Below are 21,685 nucleotides of genomic sequence, written 5' to 3'. Positions count from 1 at the left end.
ATATCATTTGAATTGCTGTGTAAGTAAAGAATGTGCAATGATGATAAATGTACTGGTAAGAGAGACCTTCAAGCTCTGATTTGTCTCAGAATTTGAAATTGTCTGAATACCTGATTGTATAGAATCAGATAAAGGGTTAGTATGAAACTGTGCAATTGTATTCCTGTCTAAGATAATGAGAGAAGGTGGTGTCAGTAATTGGGGATCCGGTTAAATTAATCTGGTAACCAAATTGACCAAGTGTCATGTCACAATCAGCCCAACTCTGATGTCAGGTAATGGTCACTTTGGGGATAAAAGTAGAGATTCCCAACATCTTCCCTGCCAGCCAAGTACTGAATATTCACGGGGTCGAGTTCCAGGTAAATTATTGTCAAAGAAGGAACCAGACTTCTGAGGTTGAAATCCACAAGAATTCCTGTCAAAGAAGGAGCCAGAGAGGGTTAACCTTCGACAGACTGATCACCCACATCAAGCTGTAAAAGCCAATGTTTGAAGTAAACGTTTCTTTTCAAATAAACTTATTTAAAAAATTTACTCACCGGAGATTCCTGCTGTTGCCTTAATTGGTTAAAATATTCTTTGATCCAAAGTGAATTTATTAAATGGCAAGTTGGGGGTGGTTGAAGCCAATTAAAATTCAGATATCAAGATCAGGGAACACAAATCTGAAATTTAAAAACTTGCATTTAGCATCGTTCAGGACCACAGGGTGTCCCAATGCATTTTCAAACCAATGAAGTAGTTTTGAAGTGTGGTCATTGTTGTAATGCAGGAAATGTGGCAGCTAATGTGTACACAGCAAGATCCCAAAAGCAGCAACATGATAATGAGCAGATGATCTGTTTTTAGTAACGTTGATTGATAAATATTGGTCAGGACTCCAGGGCCAGCCCCCCCTACTCTTCTTCAAAATCATATCCATGGCAACGTCTATGTCCACCTGAAGGGGCAGATGGGATGCTTGGGTTCGCATCTCATACTGAAGACAACAGCTCCAATAGTACAGCACTCCCTCAGTGCTGGCATTTTGAATGTTGGCTTCAGGTAAATGGACTGGGATTGGAAAGAACAATCATCAGATTCAGAGTGAAGATTTGATTTATTATCGTCATATGTATGAGTATACAGTGAAAAATATTGTTTCTTGCATGCTATACAAAGCATACCGTACATAGGGAAGGAAAGGAGAGAGTGCAGAATGTAGTGCTACAGTCACTGCTAGGGTGCAGAGAAAGATCAACTTAGTGCGAGGTAGGTCCATTTGAAGATCTGATGGCAGCAAAGAAGAAGCTGTTCTTGAGTCAGTTGGTACGTGACCTCAGACTTTTGTATCTTTTTCCTGACGGAAGAAGGTGGAAGGGAGAATGTCTGGGCTGTGTGGGGTGCTTGATTATGCTGGCTGCTTTTCCGAGGCAATGGGAAGTGTATAGAAGCAATGGATGGGAGGCTGGTTTGCATGATGGACTGGGCTTCATTCTCGACCTTTTGTAGTTTCTTGTGGAAGAGTGTGATCCACTGCGCCATAGCTGATACAATAGACAATACAAAGTTAGAAAGGGAAAGTTATTCTTCACCTCCGGTGCCTCAATGTAAAAATAACAACCTGAAACAAAAACAAATATTGAACGCACAAACGTTGAAGAGTTTGTTTGGAGTTTTGAGTTCCCATTTGAACCTGCGGCAGCCTTCTCTCTCTGTTGCTCATGTTAGTGACAGCCAGGTGACGGAGTTGAGAGCTAAATTTAGCTGAGAATAACAAGGCCTGAGCCTCAGTTGGGAAGCTGACCTGGGCATCGCACTGATAGAGAGACAGGAAGGTGCTGGAGGACTGACTGGGAAATGGGACCAGACAATTGGGTCAGGAGACGGGGTGATTGGGACACATGGTGACGGGACCCCTGGGGTTCAGTCCATGTTCCCAAAGTGTGGAGTCACAGTAACAGGGTGCACAGGAGCTGCAGAGAACCCATTTGGGCCCAGAACATTGCGAACATCCATGTAATCTATAGAATTGGGATTCAGGGTGTCCATTAGCCCTTTATTCTCTTTCCCCAAACTCTGAAATGATTCCCAGTGATAACCCTTATTGGTGACAGTGGTTAGATTTTATTCAGTATCAATAAGAGCCGACACAGGCTAATGTCTGAGCAGTCGTATCAAAGTGCAGCAGCATTACCATTACACTCTGGGTAGAAGCACCATCTCCATGTTGTGGGTGACTGAGTAAATCCTCTCCCTCAGTTGTGGGTGATATTTGTCCCTATTCTCCTGGAAACTGAATGAATCTTGTTCCAAACTGGGTTCAATATCAGACATTTCAGGGAGTCAGGAATCATTCGCCCCTGAACCTACACTGGTAAAACCCCAGACAGTTCCTCAGTAAGGATTTTTCTGGTTCCTCACCATATATTAGTCAGGATACTGAAACCCAGCTTTTTTACAGTCCACTCCTGGAGGTCCCACTCCCTGAGCCGACAACATTCAGCAGTGTCAGTGCTGAAGTTTCACAGTGGGAGTGATTCCCAGAGTAACTGTCAATCATCTCACCATTGATGTCCAGGTTTGTGTATTTTTAGTTATCCTGATGTCTAACACACACACATCAATAAAACAGGGAATTCCTGCAAACAAACTGCAGCTTCTTCTCTATCTGGAGATCCAATGTTTGTTGAATAATTGTCCCAGCGGTTAACAGGCTCCTGTGAACTCATCCAACTCGTATTTTAATACTGACTTTAACAAATATATTTTAAATAGGTTTATTTTAAATGAGTTAAAACCAGCCTTAAAATGGTAGATATAGTATAATAACCATAGTACTTTTCAGACTGGAAACTTTAACCTGCTGTTTCACTTTGATTTAGGAGCAGATCCCAGTTTTACACCAATCTCTGATTCATGTATCCAGCATTCACCGTCATTCTAAAAGCAGAAGTTGCTGCAAAATCTCAGTAAGTCTGACAGAATCTGTAAACCGGCATCTCCACATCAGAATCTGTAAAGACAGGAACAGTTAATGTTTCCAGTTGAATGTGACTCTTCTTCAGTGTCAAAACATTAGCTCTGTTTCTCTCTCCAGAGATGCTGTCAGACCTGCTGAGTTTTTACAGCACTTCTTGTTTTTATTTACGAGTTCAGGACTCAGACAAGACAATCCACAATACAAATCTTACAACTGGGCGTGGGTTTATTAACATCAGCAGAAACTGACACCAATGAAAATGGTTGGGACCTCGATGTGATTAACAGCAAAATTCAGTCCTTGCAGTCACTCATGAACATGATGGTGTTTCAGCAGGTGAGGTGACTGAGTGAATCCCTTCCCACACACGGAGCAGGTGAATGGCCTGTCCCCAGTGTGAATTCGCTGGTGCTTTACCAGGTTGGATGATTGACTGAATCCCTTGCCACAATCAGAGCAGGTGAATGGTCTCTCCCCAGTGTGAACTCGCTGGTGTCTCAGCAAGGTGGATGAATCAATAAATCCCTTCCCACACTCGGAGCAGATAAATGGCCTCTCCCTATTATGAATTCTCTGGTGTTTCAGCAGGTCGGATGAATCAGTGAATCCCTTCCCACAATCAGAGCATCCTCCCCATTGACCAACTGTGAGAATGAACAAAATGCAGTCCTGGATGTAATTGAGAACAGAAACAATAACAGCAGAATCCAACCCCTGGAATCACTCGTGAACTCGTTGGTGTCTCAGCAGCTGGGATGAAAGACTGAATCTCTTCTCACACTGAGAGCAGGTGAACGGCCTCTCCCCAGTGTGAACTCGCTGGTGTATCCGCAGGCTCGATGACTGAGTGAATCCCTTCCCACACTGAGAGCAGGTGAACGGCCTCTCCCCAGTGTGAACTCGCTGGTGTCTCAGCAGGCTGGATGAATCACAGAATCCCTTCCCACACTGAGAGCACATGAACAGCCTCTCCCCAGTGTGAACTCGCTGGTGTCTCTGCAGGCTGGATGACCGAGTGAATCCCTTCCCACACTGAGAACACGTGAACGGTCTCTCTCCAGTGTGAACTCGCTGGTGTGACCGCAGGTGGGATGACTGAGTGAATCCCTCCCCACACTGAGAGCAGGTGAACGGCCTCTCCCCAGTGTGGCTGCGCCGATGAGCTTCCAGCTCTGATGGGACTCTGTACCTCTTCCCACAGTCCCCACATTTCCATGGTTTCTCCATGGTGCAGGTGTCCTTGCCGTTCTCTTGGGTGGACAATCAGTTGAAGCCTCGTCCACACACAGAACACGGGTACAGTCTCTCCCCGCTGTGAATGGTGTGATAGTTATTCAGGCTGTGTGACTGGTTAAAGCTCTTTAGTCAGTGCACTGGAACACTCTCACTCGAGTGTGGCAGTGTGTTAGTGTTTTTCCAGTCACACTGATGTTTGAAATCTTTTCAAATCAACAGACTGGACAACCTTTTCTCTTTCTAGATTCAAAGGCCGATGATATTCAGCTCCCATGGAATATGACTCTGTCAGATCTGACGTGACGTTTGAGATTTCGGTCTGTGATTCCTCTTTCAATATCCTGTAAAACAAGTTTACAAAAGTCATCAGTGTCAGTACAGGATAGAAATTCAGAACAGACAATTCTAGTTTCTGTGGAACATTCTTTCCTATTTCAGTCCAAAAAAGCTGTGAACTCCATCCCACACACTCTCCCTCGATTCTCACTCTGCTGTATCTAATATTCACCCTCCCAATTCTCCTGAAGGTGCTGATTGAGGCTGATTGACAGATCCATGCTCACTGCTTCCTGTCCTGGACACAGAGACCATAACAAATAGGAGCTGCAGTCGGCCATTTGGCCCATCGAGCCTTTTAAACTATTCAATGAGATAATTCGTTCATCTACCTCAGCATCATTCTCCCCACACTAAACCCATATCCCTTGATATCTTCAATATCTAGAAACCAATCAATCTCTCTCTTGAAAATAGTTGATGACTGAGGTTTCACTGTCCTCAGGGGTTGAGAATTCCAAAGCTTTACCACATCCTTGAGTGGAGAAATCCCCCCACATCTTAGCTTTTGCTCCATCTTCTTGTCTGTTCCCCATAACCCTTGACACCCTTGTCAGTCAAAGATCTGTCTAACTGGAATATATTCAATGATCCTCAGCCTCCACTGGTCCCCGTGGAAGAGAAATCCAAAAGACTAACAACCCTCTGAGGGAAGAGATGTCTGGAAATATAGAACGTAGCTACAGTTCCACATTACAAGATATTCAGATCCCAAGGAATATGACTCTGTCCAGATGTGACGGTTGAGATTTTTGCCTGTGATTCCTTGTTCAAAATCCTGTGAAATGAGTTTGCAAAAGTCATCACAGTCAGTATAGGATAGAAATTCAGAGCAGACAATTCTAGTTTCTATGGAACATTCTTTCCTATTTCATTCCCAAAAAGTTGTAAATCTCCATCCATATCTATGGATTCTATTTAAAAATGAAAGTGGATGGGCACTTGAAGGAAATAAACTTTCAGGAGAATGGGATATAGAGTGGGAATGGGACTGGAATGTTATACAGAGAGTCAGCATGGACTCGAGTTACCAAATGGATTCCTTCTGTGCTGTAATGACTTTATGACTGGAAATGTATAACATCGCTGCAGCATTATATTACAATGCAAGAAATAATAATAAATATATATTACAGAAACATAAATAACATATCTCATCTGGGTACCATATAATAACACTAGACATATCTCTGTTCTATATTAATTTACTGTCCCCTTAAATGTCAGCCATCTCCTGCCCTTTAATTGTGAACATTTGGAAAGAGACCATCCTTTTAGATAGAAAGAAGATTAACGTTTCAGGGTGGGCAGAATGAATGACAGGGAATAAAAATGTATCAGATTTTGTTGGTCAATATAAGCTCAGAAGTGGAAGGGAAATGATCTCCAGTGGAAGAGAAACAATTCCTGAACATTGTAAGACTAAGCTGGTAAATCAGCAGTGAATAGAGTTGTGAAGTGGGAAAAACCTCATCAAGACAAAGCTTGCGGAAATAATAGTTAAAATACACCCATTATTAGAGGCAGAGGAAGGTAGACAATGGCAGAGAGCTGATCAGGGAAAGCAGAGGTGAAACAGAGAAATGGATGGCTGTTTAAAAATTCATAAAAAGCATGGTTAGCAAGTTTGCAGACGATACTAAATTAGGAGGTATCACTGATAGTGAAAAAGGTTATCAAAAATTACAGGGGGATCTTCATCAGTTGATCGGTTAAGGAAGTGGGCCGATGATTGGCAAATGGATTTCAGTACAGATAATACAGAGTACAGAGGCACAACCTCAGGCTAAAGGGACGATCCTTTAAAACTGAGATAAGGAGGAATTTCTTCAGCCAGAGAGTGGTGAATTTGTGGAACTCTTTGCCGCAGGAGGCTGTGAAGACCAGGTCATTGACTGTCTGTAAGACAGAGATAGATAGGTTCTTGATTAATAAGGAGATCAGGGGTGATGGGAAAAAGGCAGGAGAATGGGGATGAGAAAAATATCAGCCATGATTGAATGGCGGAGCAGACTCGATGGGCCGAGTGGCCTAATTCTGCTCCTATGTCTTATGGTCTTAAGTGTGAGTGTTGCATTTTGGAAAGTCAAACCAGGGTAGGACTTATACAGTGAATGGTAAGGCCCTGGGGAGTGTTGAGGAACAGAGGAACCCAGGAGTACAAGTATATCGTTCGTTGAAAGTGATGTCACAGGTAGACAGAGTGGTGAAGAAGGCATTTAGCACACTGGCCTTCATCAGTCAGGGCACTGAGTATAGGAGTTGGGACATTATGTTATAGTTGTATGAGTCGTTGGTGAGGCTGCACTTGGAGTATTGTGTACAGTTTTTGTAACCCTGTTATAGGAAAGACATTGATAAACTGGAAAGAGTGCAAAGAAGATTTATGAGGATGTTGCCGGGACTAATGGGTCTGAGTGATCATGAGAGGTTGGACAGGCTAGGGTTTATTCCTTCGAACGTAGGAGAATGTGGGGTAACTATATTGAGATGTATTAAATCATGGGGGGCATAGATCGGATGAACCCACATTGTCTTTTTGCCAGGGTCGGGGAATTGAAAACTAGAGGGCATAGATTTAAGATGAGAGGGGAAAGATTAAAAGGGACCCGAGGGGCAACTTCTTCATGCAGAGGGTGATGTGTACATGGAATGAGCTGCCAGAGAAAGTGGTTGAGGCAGGTTTAAACATTTAAAAAGCATAAGTACATGAATTGGAAAGGATTAGAGGGATATGAGCCAAACATGGGCAATTGGGACTAGCTGGGAGGGCACCATGGTTGGCATGGATCAGTTGGGCCCAAGGGCCTGTTTCCATGCTGTATTGCTCTATGACTCTATGTGCTGGCTGCGTCAGCATCTACTGCCCATAACTCATTGCCCTTGAACTGAGTGGCTTGCATTGCTGGGGGATGTGGTAGATTTCCTTCTTTAAAGGACATTATTAAATTGGTTGGATTTTTACAACAATTGTATTCAATGGACTTCTAATTCTAGATTTTTACTGAATTCAAATTTCAACATCTGCCACTGTGGGATTCGAACTCAGGGTTCACAGTGCATTGCCCTGGATCCCTGTATTACTAATCCAATGACACTGTCACTGCACCATTGCCTGCCCATCCATGGCAAAGGAGTCACAGTAGCCCGAGATCCATGGAATCAGAGCATGCTCTAAATTTAACTTAATGCTCAGTAGCACTCACCCCAAAACCATTTCACTGTTTTCAACATTTTAAATCCGCTGGAGTCTACATCTGCAAAGATCTCAGCGAGATTGGTGTCCGGGAAAAATATTGCAATCTTCAAATCTTGTCCCTGTAAATGAGGAAAGTTATAGGTATAATTCAAGGTTAGAAATTTCAAGACAGACAAACATTTCTTTTGTTCAGAGTTTGCTGTGAGTAAATCTTTCCCTTCTAACCCCCTGTAAAAGGAGTTTCCAAAATCCATCAGCATCTGTCCAGAACAGAAATTCAAAACATTCACTCCTCCTTTAACCTGGCACAGAATTACTTCAGCTGGGAAAAAATTGCAGTGGAGGCAGTTCAGAGAAGATCCAGTTGGTTGATTCCTGAAATGAGGAGTTTTATCTTTCAGGTTGAGCAGCTTGGGCCTGTACTCTTTGGAGTTTAGAAGACTGAGAAGTAATCTTAATGAAACATCTGGGAATTTAAGGGCGGCACGGTGGCTAGCACTGCTGCCTCACAGTGCCAGGGTCCCAGGTTCAATTCCAGTCTTTGGTCTGTATGGAGTTTGCACATTCTCCCCATGTCTGCATGGGTTTCCTCCGGATGCTCTGGTTTCCTCCCACAGTCCAAAGATGTGCGGGTTCGGTGGATTGGTCATGCTAAATTGACCCGTGTCAGGGGGATTAGCAGGGTAAATGCATGGGGTTGTGGGGATGGGGCCTGGGTGGAATTGTGGTCTGTACAGACTCGATGGGCCAAATGGCCTCCTTCTGCACTGTAGGGATTCTATGATTCATATGATATAAGGTGCTTGACAAGGTCGATGCTGAGAGGATGTTCCTCTGGTGTGGAAATCAAGTAAAAATAAAGGATCCCAAATTTAAGATGAAGAGAGATCTTTTCTCTCAGCGGGTTGTTGATCTTTGGAACTCTGTCTTCACCAGCGAGGATTGGAGGCAGGTCATTGAATATATTCAAAGCTGAGGTTTTGATCCACAAGAGAGTCAAGGGTATGGACGGGGTGGGGTAGCAAAGTAGACATGATCTTATTGAATGATGCAGCAGGCTCGATGGGCCGAATGACTGCCTCCTTTGGCGGATAGGGTTAAAGAGAATCCTAAGGCGTTCTATAGGTATGTCAAGAACAGAAGGTTGGTTAGGGCAAGTTTAGGGCCAGTTATAGATGGCAGAGGGAAGTTATGTGTGGAACCGGAGGAGATTGGTGAAGCATTGAACCAATATTTCTCTTCGGTGTTCACGCAAGGGGACATGAATATAGCTGAGGAGGACACTGGGTTGCAAGGGAGTAGAATAGACAGTATTACAGTTGATAAGGAGGATGTGCAGGATATTCTGGAGGGTCTGAAAATAGATAAATCCCCTGGTCCGGATGGGATTTATCCAAGGATTCTCTGGGAGGCAAGAGAAGTGATTGCAGAGCCTCTGGCTCTGATCTTCAGGTCGTCGTTGGCCTCTGGTATCATAGAAATCATAGAAATCATAGAAATCATAGAAATCATAGAAACCCTACAGTGCAGAAGGAGGCCATTCGGCCCATCGAGTCTGCACCGACCACAATCCCACCCAGGCCCTACCCCCACATATTTACCCGCTAATCCCTCTAACTACACATCTCAGGGACAATTTTTAACCTGGCCAATCAACCTAACCCGCACAACCCCATAGTACCAGAAGATTGGAGGTTAGCGAATGTTGTCCCATTGTTTAAGAAGGGGAACAGAGACTTCCCCGGGAATTATAGACCGGTGAGTCTCACTTCTGTTGTCGGCAAGATGTTGGAAAAAATTATAAGGGATAGGATTTATAGTTATTTGGAGAGTAATGAATTGATAGGTGATAGTCAGCATGGTTTTGTGGCAGGTAGGTCGTGCCTTACTAACCTTATTGAGTTTTTTGAGAAAGTGACCAAGGAGGTGGATGGGGGCAAGGCAGTGGACGTGGTATATATGGATTTTAGTAAGGCGTTTGATAAGGTTCACCATGGTAGGCTTCTGCAGAAAATGCAGATGTATGGGATTGGGGGTGATCTAGGAAATTGGATCAGGAATTGGCTAGCGGATAGGAAACAGAGGGTGGTGGTTGATAGTAAATATTCATCATGGAGTGCGGTTACAAGTGGTGTACCTCAGGGATCTGTTTTGGGGCCACTGCTGTTTGTAATATTTATTAATGATCTGGATGAGGGTATAGTTGGGTGGATTAGCAAATTTGCTGATGACACCAAAGTCGGTGGTGTGGTAGACAGTGAGGAAGGGTGTCGTAGTTTGCAGGAAGACTTAGACAGGTTGCAAAGTTGGGCCGAGAGGTGGCGGATGGAGTTTAATGCGGAGAAGTGTGAGGTAATTCACTTTGGTAGGAATAACAGATGTGTTGAGTATAGGGCTAACGGGAGGACTTTGAATAGTGTGGAGGAGCAGAGGGATCTAGGTGTATGTGTGCATAGATCCCTGAAAGTTGGGAATCAAGTAGATAAGGTTGTTAAGAAGGCATATGGTGTCTTGGCGTTTATTGGTAGGGGGATTGAATTTAGGAGTCGTAGCGTTATGTTGCAACTGTACACAACTCTGGTGCGGCCGCACTTGGAGTACTGTGTGCAGTTCTGGTCCCCACATTACAGGAAGGATGTGGAGGCTTTGGAGAGGGTGCAGAGGAGGTTTACCAGGATGTTGCCTGGTATGGAGGGGAGATCCTATGAGGAGAGGCTGAGGGATTTGGGATTGTTTTCGCTGGAAAGGCGGCGGCTAAGAGGGGATCTTATTGAAACATATAAGATGATTAGAGGTTTAGATAGGGTGGATAGTGATAGCCTTTTTCCTCTGATGGAGAAATCCAGCACGAGGGGGCATGGCTTTAAATTGAGGGGGGGTAGTTATAGAACCGATGTCAGGGGTAGGTTCTTTACCCAGAGGGTGGTGAGGGATTGGAATGCCCTGCCAGCATCAGTAGTAAATGCGCCTAGTTTGGGGGCGTTTAAGAGATCCGTAGATAGGTTCATGGACGAAAAGAAATTGGTTTAGGTTGGAGGGTCACAGTTTTTTTTTTTAACTGGTCGGTGCAACATCGTGGGCCGAAGGGCCTGTTCTGCGCTGTAATGTTCTATGTTCTATGTTCCTGTTCCTAATTCGTATTCCGATGTACTTGGATAGCTGCGCATGCGCCCTGCTACCTATTGTCCCTCTGAAGAGAGGTTCTGAACCAGCCCCCGAAACCACGCCCATTGTGACCCGCCACCGACAGCAGCGCATGCGCTCTCCTTCCCCGCTGAAACAAGATGGCGGCCGATAACCGGGGCCTGTTCCCAGGATAAAAGCCTGGGAGCTGTAAACCCGGGACTTGCAGGGTCTTATTCGGGCCTTGCAGCCTACAGCGGGTGTTTGGAAGCCATAGCTCCCTCCCCACCCCAACTTCCGGCTCCATTTCTCCTGCAGCCCGACCGACTCACCCGCTAAAAAATGTGCCATATCCCGCACTCGCAAGACTCCGAGCTCAACTCCGCGCACGCTCCAAATATAACACTGCGCCTGCGCAATAGGCTCCTGTGGAATGAATAGGACACTTTCACACCCGCAGGGGCACCTGGGAATTAACGGCGTCATTGTCAAAGACGATAATAGAAAATTATCTTGTGCAATTAAGATCAATTAATTTTTAAAAATGCATTCCTCGGAATTTGTGCGCTGACATTCTCTACTTCTAAAATTGATTTATACCAGTGCTCTCCTGTGGGAATACCCCGAGTTTTTAAAGGTTTTCCCACTGGTTTCCCTCTCTGCTCCCCTGAAGGTACTTACACTGGTTGGGTAAATCCCACAGAGACTGGTTTCTTTCACTTTCTTTCTCCTGATGCTGAATATTCTGTTTTATAGAATGATACATCACAGATGGAAACCATTTGGCTCATCCTGCCCAGTCGGGCTGTCTTTAAGATCTATCCAAATAATCCCACAGCCCTGCTGGCAGAGTGAGAACAATATCTATATACTGCAGCAATGCAGCAGGTGAATGGAAAATGTTTTCCAGTTGCATACCTCTCAGACACACTCACCCCGAGAAAGATAAATTGGCTTGTGTACTAAGAACAAAGAAAATTACAGCACAGGAACAGGCCCTTCAAGCCTGCACCGACCATGCTGCCCGATTTAACAAAAACCCTCTATCCTTCTGGGGACCATATCCCTCTATTCCCATCTCATTCATGTACTTGTCAAGACGCCCCTGAAAAGTCACTACCGTATCTGCTTCCACTACCTCCCCCGACAATGAGTTCCAGGCACCCACCACTCTCTGTGTAAAAAATCTGCCTCGTGCATCTCTTATAAACTTTACCCCTCGCACCTTAAACCTATTCCCCCTAGTAATTGACTCTTCCACTCTGGGAAAAATTTTCTGACTATCCACTCTGTCCATGCCTCTCATAATCTTGTAGACTTCTATCAGGTCTCCCCTCAACCTCCGTCACTCCAGTGAGAACAAACCAAGTTTTTCCAACCTCTCCTCATAGCTAATGCCCTCCATACCAGGCAACATCCTGGTCAATCTTTTCTGTACCCTCTGCAAAGCCTCCACATCCTTCTGGAAGTGTGGCGACCAGAATTGAACACTATATTCCAAGTGCGGCCCAACTAAGGTTCTATAACGCTGCAATATGACTTGCCAATTTTTAAAATCAATACCCCGGCCGATGATGTCAAGCATGTCGTATGTCTTCTTGACGACCTTCTCCACCTGCATTGCCACTTTCAGTGACCTGTGTACCTGTACACCCAGATCCCTTTGCCTATCAATACTCCTATGGGTTCTGCCATTTACTGTATATTTCCTATCTGTATTAGACCTTCCAAAATGTATTACCTCACATTTGTCCGGATTAAACTCCATCTGCCATCTCTCCGCCCAAGTCTCCAACTGATCTATATCCTGCTGAATCCTCTGATGGTCCTCATCGCTATCCGCAAATTCACCAACCTTTGTGTCTTCCGCAAACTAAGCAGATATTAAGGTTCCACTTAAAATTAAAACAGAAGGTGCTGGAAAAATGCAGCAGTCACCGGGGCCGAGTTTATGGTCAAACTGATGGTGCTGAGCTGCTGTTAGAAAATAACCAGCAATCCAACAAGCCACTCAAAATATTGAATAAAACAAAATTGATCAAAGATTGAGCCGAAGTATTCTGTTTTCCAACATGGTGCTATGATTTTTTGTGATTGTTTTAATGTTCTCACAATTACCTGGTGTAGTCCAGGTTTATTTTACACTCACTCCCACCCATCGCTGTCCATGAAGCACATTACCCCCACTCTGATTCTCCATCCCATCAGAGACAACTCAGTCACTGACTGCAAATTAGGGCTTTTAATGAGAGCTCTGACAACCGAGAATGCACCGTAGGCAGAATCAACCCGAGCTAACAAACCCCAGACAGTGAACATTATCTCCCAGACCCGCATATAAAACAGTGAACATTATCCCCCCCCAGACCCGAATATAAAACAGTGAACATTATCCCCCAGACCTGAATATAAAACAGTGAACATTATCCCCCCCAGACCCGAATATAAAAGTGAACATTATCCCCCAGACCCGAATATAAAACAGTGAACATTATCCCCCAGACCCGAATATAAAACAGTGAACATTATCCCCCCCAGACCCGAATATAAAACAATGAACATTACCCACCCACACTTGAATATAAAATTGTCCTGATGGATTCAGACAGCAGTAACATAATATTCCAAATGTGTTTATTCCAGGAATAGATTCAGCGGCTGCATCACTGGAGACCAGAGATACTCTCCTCAAACTCGGCTCATGTGAGGAATCCCTCCAATGAGGCTCAGGAATGCTACAACCAGAGTCACGTGACCACCAAGTGTGTAACTGAACAAACTACCGCAACGTTGAAGATGTGTTTCAGTGTGAAATGATTTGTTTAACCTGTTGCTTCAGATTTGAGAGAAAATGTCCCTTTCTGGGGTAATTTGACCTTGACCCAGGCACTTTTCAGATCTGAAAGTGATGGCCTTTAGCACAATCACAAGGCTGCACAATACAGAGGGAACACTAATCTGTTTCATTCTGCGGCTATGTCGTGGTTACACGAGTGATACTTTCCACTAATTAGCTGCCAGCACCAAAAAGGCATTCAGCCTCCCACACAAATGAGCAAGGTTGGGTATGAATATCTTTGATGTGGAGATGCCGGCGTTGGACTGGGGTAAACACAGTAAGAAGTCCAACAACACCAGGTTAAAGTCCAACAGGTTAATTTGGTAGCAAAAGCCACTAGCTTTCGGAACGCTGTTCCTTCGTCAGGTGGGTGGGAGCCTGATGAAGGAACAGCATTCCGAAAGCTCGTGGCTTTTGCTACCAAATAAACCTGTTGGATTTTAACCTGGTGTTGTTCAACTTCTTACTATGAATATCTTTGCCAGTGCAGTGCCAGGAACTAGGCTGTACATCCCAGTGAGTGGCTGATAGAATAAAACAGCATGTTCTTTGATTTGTCAGAATAGGTAGTGATTTTTTTCAGCAGCCCACACTCACAAAACCAAAAATACAATGTTTGCTGTGATTACAGATTGGGCAGCACTTGCTGAACAATCCTGAGTGTGCCAATAGCTACACTCATAATCAATTGAAGATAATCAGTCGAGTTCATAATACGGCTCAGTTATAGTTGCGAGAAGCAACTTACATTTATACGCAGCGATCCTTTCCCTGCAAACAAAAGGAGAATTTTCAAGCCTTGCACCTTTTTTGAATTTCCCAGAAGCTTGAGAAACCTACAGTCTTCTATTGATTTCTCCATGGTGATGCTTCATGTCAATGAGAGTCCACCAATTGTGATCATTTGAAATTTGGCATTCTTCTCTTTGTCCTGATGAGTGCATGATGAAGAGATTCAGCAACAGGTCTCTCTTTTCAGCAATATTCAAGTTCAGGTATCTGAACAAGTATCTGTGCATTGTTTTATGTCCCTTGATAATTAAATGTGATTGGGGAAGTGTCACTGTGAATAATGTGCAAGTCAGTAAGAATTGTCAGCATTTTCTAATTGGAAATATTAATCAGTGGAACCTTCCAGACACTGAATTGTACAGCTTGCACCAAACATCAATTTAAGATTGCAGGAAAAGTTCATAAACTTATTATAAACAACTTCCTGTTGAGAGTTCCTGAATTAAAAAAAATCACAGATGTTGCTTTTAAAAAGGGACACAGCAGCCCTGAAAATCAGTGACATCTCAGAATATTAAACTTCAGCCAGTTGTAGCGGTTGTTAATGTCAGCAGAAACAAACCAAATATTGTCAGACTATCAATCCTGAATGTGATTAACAGCTGCAGTAATAGCAAAATCCAACTCCTGCTGACAATTGTGAACTTGCAGATGTGTCAGCAAGTGGGATGACCGAGTGTATCCCTTCCCACACACAGAGCAGGTGAATGGCCTCTCCCCAGTGTGGGTGAGCTCATGTAAATGCAGGCTGCCAGACTGAGTGAATCCCTTCCCACACATGGAGCAAGTGAATGGTCTCTCCCCAGTGTGAGTGCGTTGATGTGCAGTGAGGATTGATAACTGCCTGAAACTCTTTCCACAGTATGTGCAAATAAATGGCTTCTCCTCAGTGTGAATTCGCTGATGTGACAGGAGGCCGGATGAATTGGTGAATTCCCTCCCACACATGGAACAGGTGAACGGCCTTTCCCCAGTGTGAACTCGCTTGTGTGCACTGAGGTTGGATGAAGACCTGAACCTCTTTCCACAGGAAGTGCAGCTGAACGGTCTCTCCTCTGTGTGAACTCTCTGGTGTGACAGCAGGTTAGATGACAGAGTGAATCTCTTACCACACACAGAACAGGTGAATGGCTTCTCTCCTGTGTGAATTTGCTGGTGTGACCAAAGACCAGATGGCCCAGCAAAATCCTTCCCACACAAGGAGCAGGTGAACGATCTCTCCCCAGTGTGAACTCGCTGATGTGCACTGAGGTTGGATGAACATGAGAACCCCTTTCCACAGGTGGAGCAGCTGAACGGCCTCTCCTCAGTGTGAGTTCGCTGGTGTAACAGCAGGTGGGATGAGGTAGTGAATCCTTTCCCACACACAGAACAGATGAATGGCCTCTCTCCAGTGTGACTGTGTCTATGGTTTTCCAGCAAGTACGGATAATTGAATCCTTTACCACAATCATCACATTTCCATGGTTTCTCCATTTTCCCAGCCCCAATGTGACCGTGTCAATGGGTTTCCAACCGGGATGGATAATTGAATCCTTTACCACAATCCTCACATTTCCACGGTTTGTCCATGGTGCTGTTGTCCTTCTGTCTCTCCAGGTTGGATGATTAGTTGAAGCCTCATCCACATACACACCATGTGTATGGTTTCTCCCCACTGTGAATGGTGTGATGTTTTTCAGGCTGTGTAACTGGTTAAAGCTCTATCCACAGTCAGTTCACTGGAGCACTCTCACTCGGGTGTGTGTGTGTCTCAGTTCTTTTTCTGTCACATTGAATTTTGAAATTTTCTCCCACTGACAAAACAGGGAATGATTTCTCCCTCCACTGTCAAAAGCAATCATATTCAGGTCACGATGAATCGAATGGCTCTGTCAGACTTTGATCTGAAGTTTAGTTTGAGTTTCCTGTCTGTGAATCCTCCTCTTCTAGTTCCCTGCAAAAAGAGTTTTAAAAAATTACTTAAGAACTGACAATTTCAGTTTCCACGAAACATTTCTCCATCTTATTTATCTTGAGCTGTAATCCCCATCCCACACACTCTCTCTTGTCCCTGAGCTGAAATCAAACTCATCTCCACTCTGAGCCCAGCTCCCTCTCCCTCCAGCTGGATTCAGTCCTCCAGACCATGTACAGATTGAGAGTACAATCAAGGAGTCAATTATTTTCCTTCCAAGTCAGGGGACGTGCAGCCCCACTGACTCTGTTGTTACCACAATGGGCACATGTGCTCTGCTCACCAATGAAACACCACAGTGACCATTAACATGGGCCTGTTCAGAGGAAAGGCTCCATTTTATTTGTGCCACAACAGCAGGGGAATTACCTCCTGCACAGGCACAAAGGTATCATCAGTCACAGAAAATAATTGCAGCTGGTGTTTCAAACCTCATTTTACCATTTGCTCCCAGACATTCTCAATTCAATTTTGAAATGCAAACTGAAATCTGGCATTATGTGGTAAATTAAAACACATTTTAATGGTCATTTTCAGAATGACTATTCCCAAGAATTAATTCCCAAGTCAGTATATTAAAATTCTCATCAGCAATGTAGGTGGCACAGTGGTTAGCACTGCTGGCTCACAGCTCCAGGGACCTGGGTTCGATTCCCAACTGGGGTTACTGTCCTTGTGTAGTCTGCCCGTTCTCCCCATGTCTGTGTGGGTTTTCTCCAGATGCTCCGGTTTCCTCCCATCGTCCAAAGATATGCTACTTAGGTGCATTGGCCATGCTAAATTGCCCCTTAGTGTCCTGGGATGAGCTGGTTAGAGGGATTAGCAGGTTACATATGTGGGGTTAACGGAATAGGGCCTAGGTGGGATTGTTGCCAGTGCAGACTCGATGGGCCGAATAACCTCCTTCAGCAGTCGGGATTCTATGAAATACATTGGGAGAATTGCTATTTTAATGGGTATTTTCACAAATGCTATAAAATGATTTTTCAAAACAAATTAATATTTTCTTCAACAGATCATTAATAAATAAAAAGTATTTAATAAAACAACCACCCAGTGTGGGGTTCAGGATTCCAACTCAGGGTTTCTGAGCTCCAGGAACCACTAACTGAACCAACCGGGAATTGTCTCCACAAAACTTCCCCAACTCCCTCCCGGGAAAAAGCTGCAAACCCGGGAGCTGCAGCTTTTTACTGGGGGTGTTGGGGCCTCCAGCGGGTGTTTGTGAATCCTCCCCGCCCACCTCCCAGGGTTTCCTTCCTTCCCAGAGATCAGAGTCCTCATTGATTTGAGGCCAAAGTGTAACCTCTTATTTATTGTCCCCCTCCCCCATCCTCTGATGTGAACCATCCTCCAGTGGCTGAGCCAGGATGGGGCCGTTAACCTGGGCCTGTTCCCGGGAGGGAGGGAGGGAGGGAGAAGCCCCGCAGCTGCAAACCAGGGAGCTGACAATGATTCTGAAGGGTTTGCGGATCCACAAAGTGTTTCCAAATCCTCCCAGCCACCGCCTAACGCTGACTCCGCTTCTCCGGGACAAACAAGCGCCAAGGCCAGCAATGACACTGCGCATGCTCCACATCACAATGCCCGGGGACTGATTGACGGCAGCTCCGGACCAATAGGAGGAGGGGGCGCGGCTGGAGGACCGAGCGGCTGGTCCTCCAACCAATCGGTGTGAATGAGGGGCGGGACCTGAAGCATGCGCAGTGCGGGTAATGGCGACGGACAGACGGATGGTTTTAACTTGGAAGCGAGATCAATCCGAGGTCGAGGGCGGCGTGCGGGGAATGATAAATGTGGCGGGTGGGTGGAGAGACTTTGTAAACATGTTGTTCAAACCCAAACCCCGGAAATGAACTTCCCGGTCCCCCCCTTTGTACCAAATGGAGCGGCAGCTTGTAGTGTTAGACCCAGGCTGACTGCCGCCATTGAGGCTGCATGTGATAGAAATATGATAGGATGAGGGATGAATTGGCTAAGGTAGACTGGGAGAGCAGGCTGGCAGGTAGGATAGCTGAGGAACAGTGGAGGATTTTTAAGGAGATCCTTTTCAGTTCTCAGCAAAAATATATTCCAGCAAAAAACAAGGATTGTAAGAAAAGGGAGAACCAGCCGTGGATAACGAAGGAAATAAAGGAGAGTATTAAAATAAAAACAGCTGCGTACAGAGTGGCCAAAAATAGTGGAGAAACAAGTGATTGGGAAAAATTTAAGAAACAACAAAGAGAGACTAAGAAAGCGATAAAGAAAGGAAGGATAGACTATGAAGCTAGGCTAGCAATTAATATAAAAAATGATAGTAAAAGTTTTTATAAATATATAAAAAGGAATAGAGTGGCTAGAGTGAATGTTGGACCCTTGGAGGACGAGAGGGGGGAGTTAATAGTGGGAAATGAGGATATGGCTGAGTCTTTAAATAAGTTTTTTGTGTCGGTCTTCACGGTGGAGGACACAAATAGTTTGCCAAATATTAACGATAGAGGGTTGGCAGCAGGAGAAACACTTAATACAATTAATGTTACCAGAGAGGCAGTGCTGGGTAGACTAATGGGACTGAAGGTGGATAAGTCCCCGGGTCCGGATGGAATGCATCCCAGGGTATTGAAAGAAATGTCAGAGGTAATAGTGGATGCGTTAGTGATTATTTATCAAAACTCGTTGCATTCTGGGGTAGTGCCGGTTGATTGGAAAACGGCTAATGTTACGCCGCTGTTTAAAAAAGGAAGGAGACAAAAGGCGGGTAACTATAGGCCGGTCAGCTTAACGTCTGTAGTAGGGAAAATGCTGGAATCCATTATTAAAGAGGAGATAGCAGGGCATCTGGATAGAAATGGTTCGATCAATCAGACGCAGCATGGATTCATGAGGGGAAAGTCGTGCTTGACGAACATGTTGGATTTTTATGAAGATGTGACTAGGGCGGTTGATGGAGGAGAACCGGTGGATGCGGTGTTTTTGGATTTCCAAAAGGCGTTTGATAAGGTGCCCCATAAAAGGCTACTGAAGAAGATTAGGGCACACGGAGTTGGGGGTAGTGTGTTAAAGTGGATTGGGGACTGGCTATCCGACAGGAAGCAAAGAGTCGGAATAAATGGGTGTTTTTCCGGTTGGAGGAAGGTAACTAGTGGCGTGCCGCAGGGATCGGTACTCGGGCCGCAACTATTTACCATTTATATAGATGATCTGGAGGAGGGGACGGAGTGTAGGGTAACGAAGTTTGCAGACGACACAAAGATAAGTGGAAAAGTGAATCGTGTGGAGGACGGAGAAGATCTGCAGAGAGATTTGGACAGGCTGAGAGAGTGGGCGAGGATATGGCAAATGGAGTATAACGTTGAGAAATGCGAGGTTCTACACTTTGGAGGAAATAATAACAAATGGGATTACTATCTCAATGGAAACAAATTAAAACATGCTACCGTGCAAAGGGACCTGGGGGTCCTTGTGCATGAGACGCAAAAGCCCAGTCTGCAGGTACAACAGGTGATCAAGAAGGCAAATGGGATGTTGGCCTATATTGCGAAGGGGATAGAATATAAAAGCAGGGATGTCTTGATGCACCTGTACAGGGCATTGGTGAGGCCGCAGCTGGAATACTGTGTGCAGTATTGGTCCCCTTATATGAGGAAGGATATATTGGCATTGGAGGGAGTGCAGAGAAGGTTCACCAGGTTGATACCGGAGATGAGGGGTTTGGATTATGAGGAGAGGCTGAGGAGATTGGGTTTGTACTCGTTGGAGTTTAGAAGGATGAGGGGGGATCTTATGGAGACTTATAAGATAATGCGGGGGCTGGATAGGGTGGAGGCGGAGAGATTCTTTCCACTTAGTAAGGAAGTTAAAACTAGAGGACACAGCCTCAAAATAAAGGGGGGTCGGTTTAAGACAGAGTTGAGGAGGAACTTCTTCTCCCAGAGGGTGGTGAATCTCTGGAATTCTCTGCCCACTGAGGTGGTGGAGGCTACCTCGCTGAATATGTTTAAAGCGCGGATGGATGGATTCCTGATCGGTAAGGGAATTAAGGGTTATGGGGATCAGGCGGGTAAGTGGTACTGATCCACGTCAGATCAGCCATGATCTTATTGAATGGCGGGGCAGGCTCGAGGGGCTAGATGGCCTACTCCTGCTCCTATTTCTTATGTTCTTATGTTCTTATGTGGGAGGCCGGCAAGGATTGTGATCGGAGAGTGAAGCCCTGACGTCACAATGGAATGGGTGGGAGTGTGATGTCACAATGGAATGGGTGAGGGTGTGATGTCACAATGGAATGGGTGAGAGTGTGACGTCACAATGGAATGGGTGAGGGCTCCAGATGAGCTGAGACTGGGCTGGAGTCGGGCGATGGCACTGACATGTGGCCCGGTGGCACAGTGGTTAGTGCAGCTGCCTAACAGTGCCAGGGACCTGGGTTCAATTCCAGCCTCGGGTCGCTGTCTGTGCAGAGTTTCTACATTCCCCCCGTGTCTGTGTGGGTTTCCTCCGGGTGTTCCGGTTTCCTTCCACAGTCCAAAGATGTGCCGGTTAGACGGATTGGCCATGATAAATTGTCACTTGGTATCAGGGGGATTAACAGGTAAATATGTGGATAGGGCCTGGATGGGATTTTTGTCGGTGCAGGCTCGATGGGCTGAATGGCCTCCTTCTACACTGTATTTTATTATTCATTATTATTAATTACTATTAATGCTTCTATGAATGAAGGTGGTCTTGATGATGATGTGGACACGTGGCTGGAAGCTCATCTTGGGATGAACTATTTCACCCTGGTTGTGAACAGCCTGGTTCAGCCTCAGACAGTTGCCAGGAGGAGAGATAAAGTTGTTGGCGAGGGAGTGGAGTTTGTAGTGGGGACTGAACACAATGGGTTCAGTCTTCCCAGTATTTATATGAAATAAATTTCTATTCTTTCAGTACTGGATGTCAGACAAGTCAGGATGGTGTGTGAGTTGGAGAGGAACTTGGAGCTGATGGTGTTCACAGGGTTTGGAAATTCTGTCAAAGTTCCTGTTGAGTTGGAGATGTATAAAATCTCTCTCCTCCCCTCCGCCTCTCCTACTTCTCTCTGTTTCCACTCAGAGTGTGGAGATGCCGGCGTTGGACTGGGGTAAGCACAGTAAGAAGTCTCACAACACCAGGTTAAAATCCAACAGGTTTATTTAGTTGCATAAGCCACTAGTTTTTGGAGTGCTGCTCCTTCATCAGGTGAGTGGGAATTCTGTTCACAAACAGGGCATATAA

General features: G+C 45.1%; 2 protein-coding genes across 2 annotated transcripts in view; one reads left to right on the top strand and one right to left on the bottom strand.

Annotated features, from left to right (window-relative positions):
• Positions 1–3,235: 3,235 nt before the first annotated feature.
• LOC144483006 (uncharacterized) overlaps positions 3,236–21,685 on the bottom strand; it is a 148,763-nt gene continuing 130,313 nt past the window's right edge. Inside the window, 3 exon segments of the mRNA XM_078201831.1 lie at positions 3,236–3,593; positions 3,672–4,154; positions 15,152–15,895. Of these exon segments, the coding sequence (XP_078057957.1) occupies positions 3,272–3,593; positions 3,672–4,154; positions 15,152–15,895 (1,549 nt within the window). The 3' untranslated portion in view covers positions 3,236–3,271.
• LOC144483034 (uncharacterized) overlaps positions 3,336–21,685 on the top strand; it is a 305,151-nt gene continuing 286,801 nt past the window's right edge. Inside the window, exon 1 of the mRNA XM_078201873.1 lies at positions 3,336–3,341. The gene's annotated coding sequence lies outside the window, so the exon portion shown is untranslated. The remainder of the gene's footprint in view (positions 3,342–21,685) is intronic.

The sequence above is a fragment of the Mustelus asterias genome, unplaced genomic scaffold (assembly GCF_964213995.1).
Source record: "Mustelus asterias unplaced genomic scaffold, sMusAst1.hap1.1 HAP1_SCAFFOLD_44, whole genome shotgun sequence".
Classification (NCBI taxonomy): domain Eukaryota; kingdom Metazoa; phylum Chordata; class Chondrichthyes; order Carcharhiniformes; family Triakidae; genus Mustelus; species Mustelus asterias.
The sequence above is the reverse complement of the archived record's forward strand: the minus strand, read 5'-3'. Positions and strand labels throughout refer to the sequence as shown.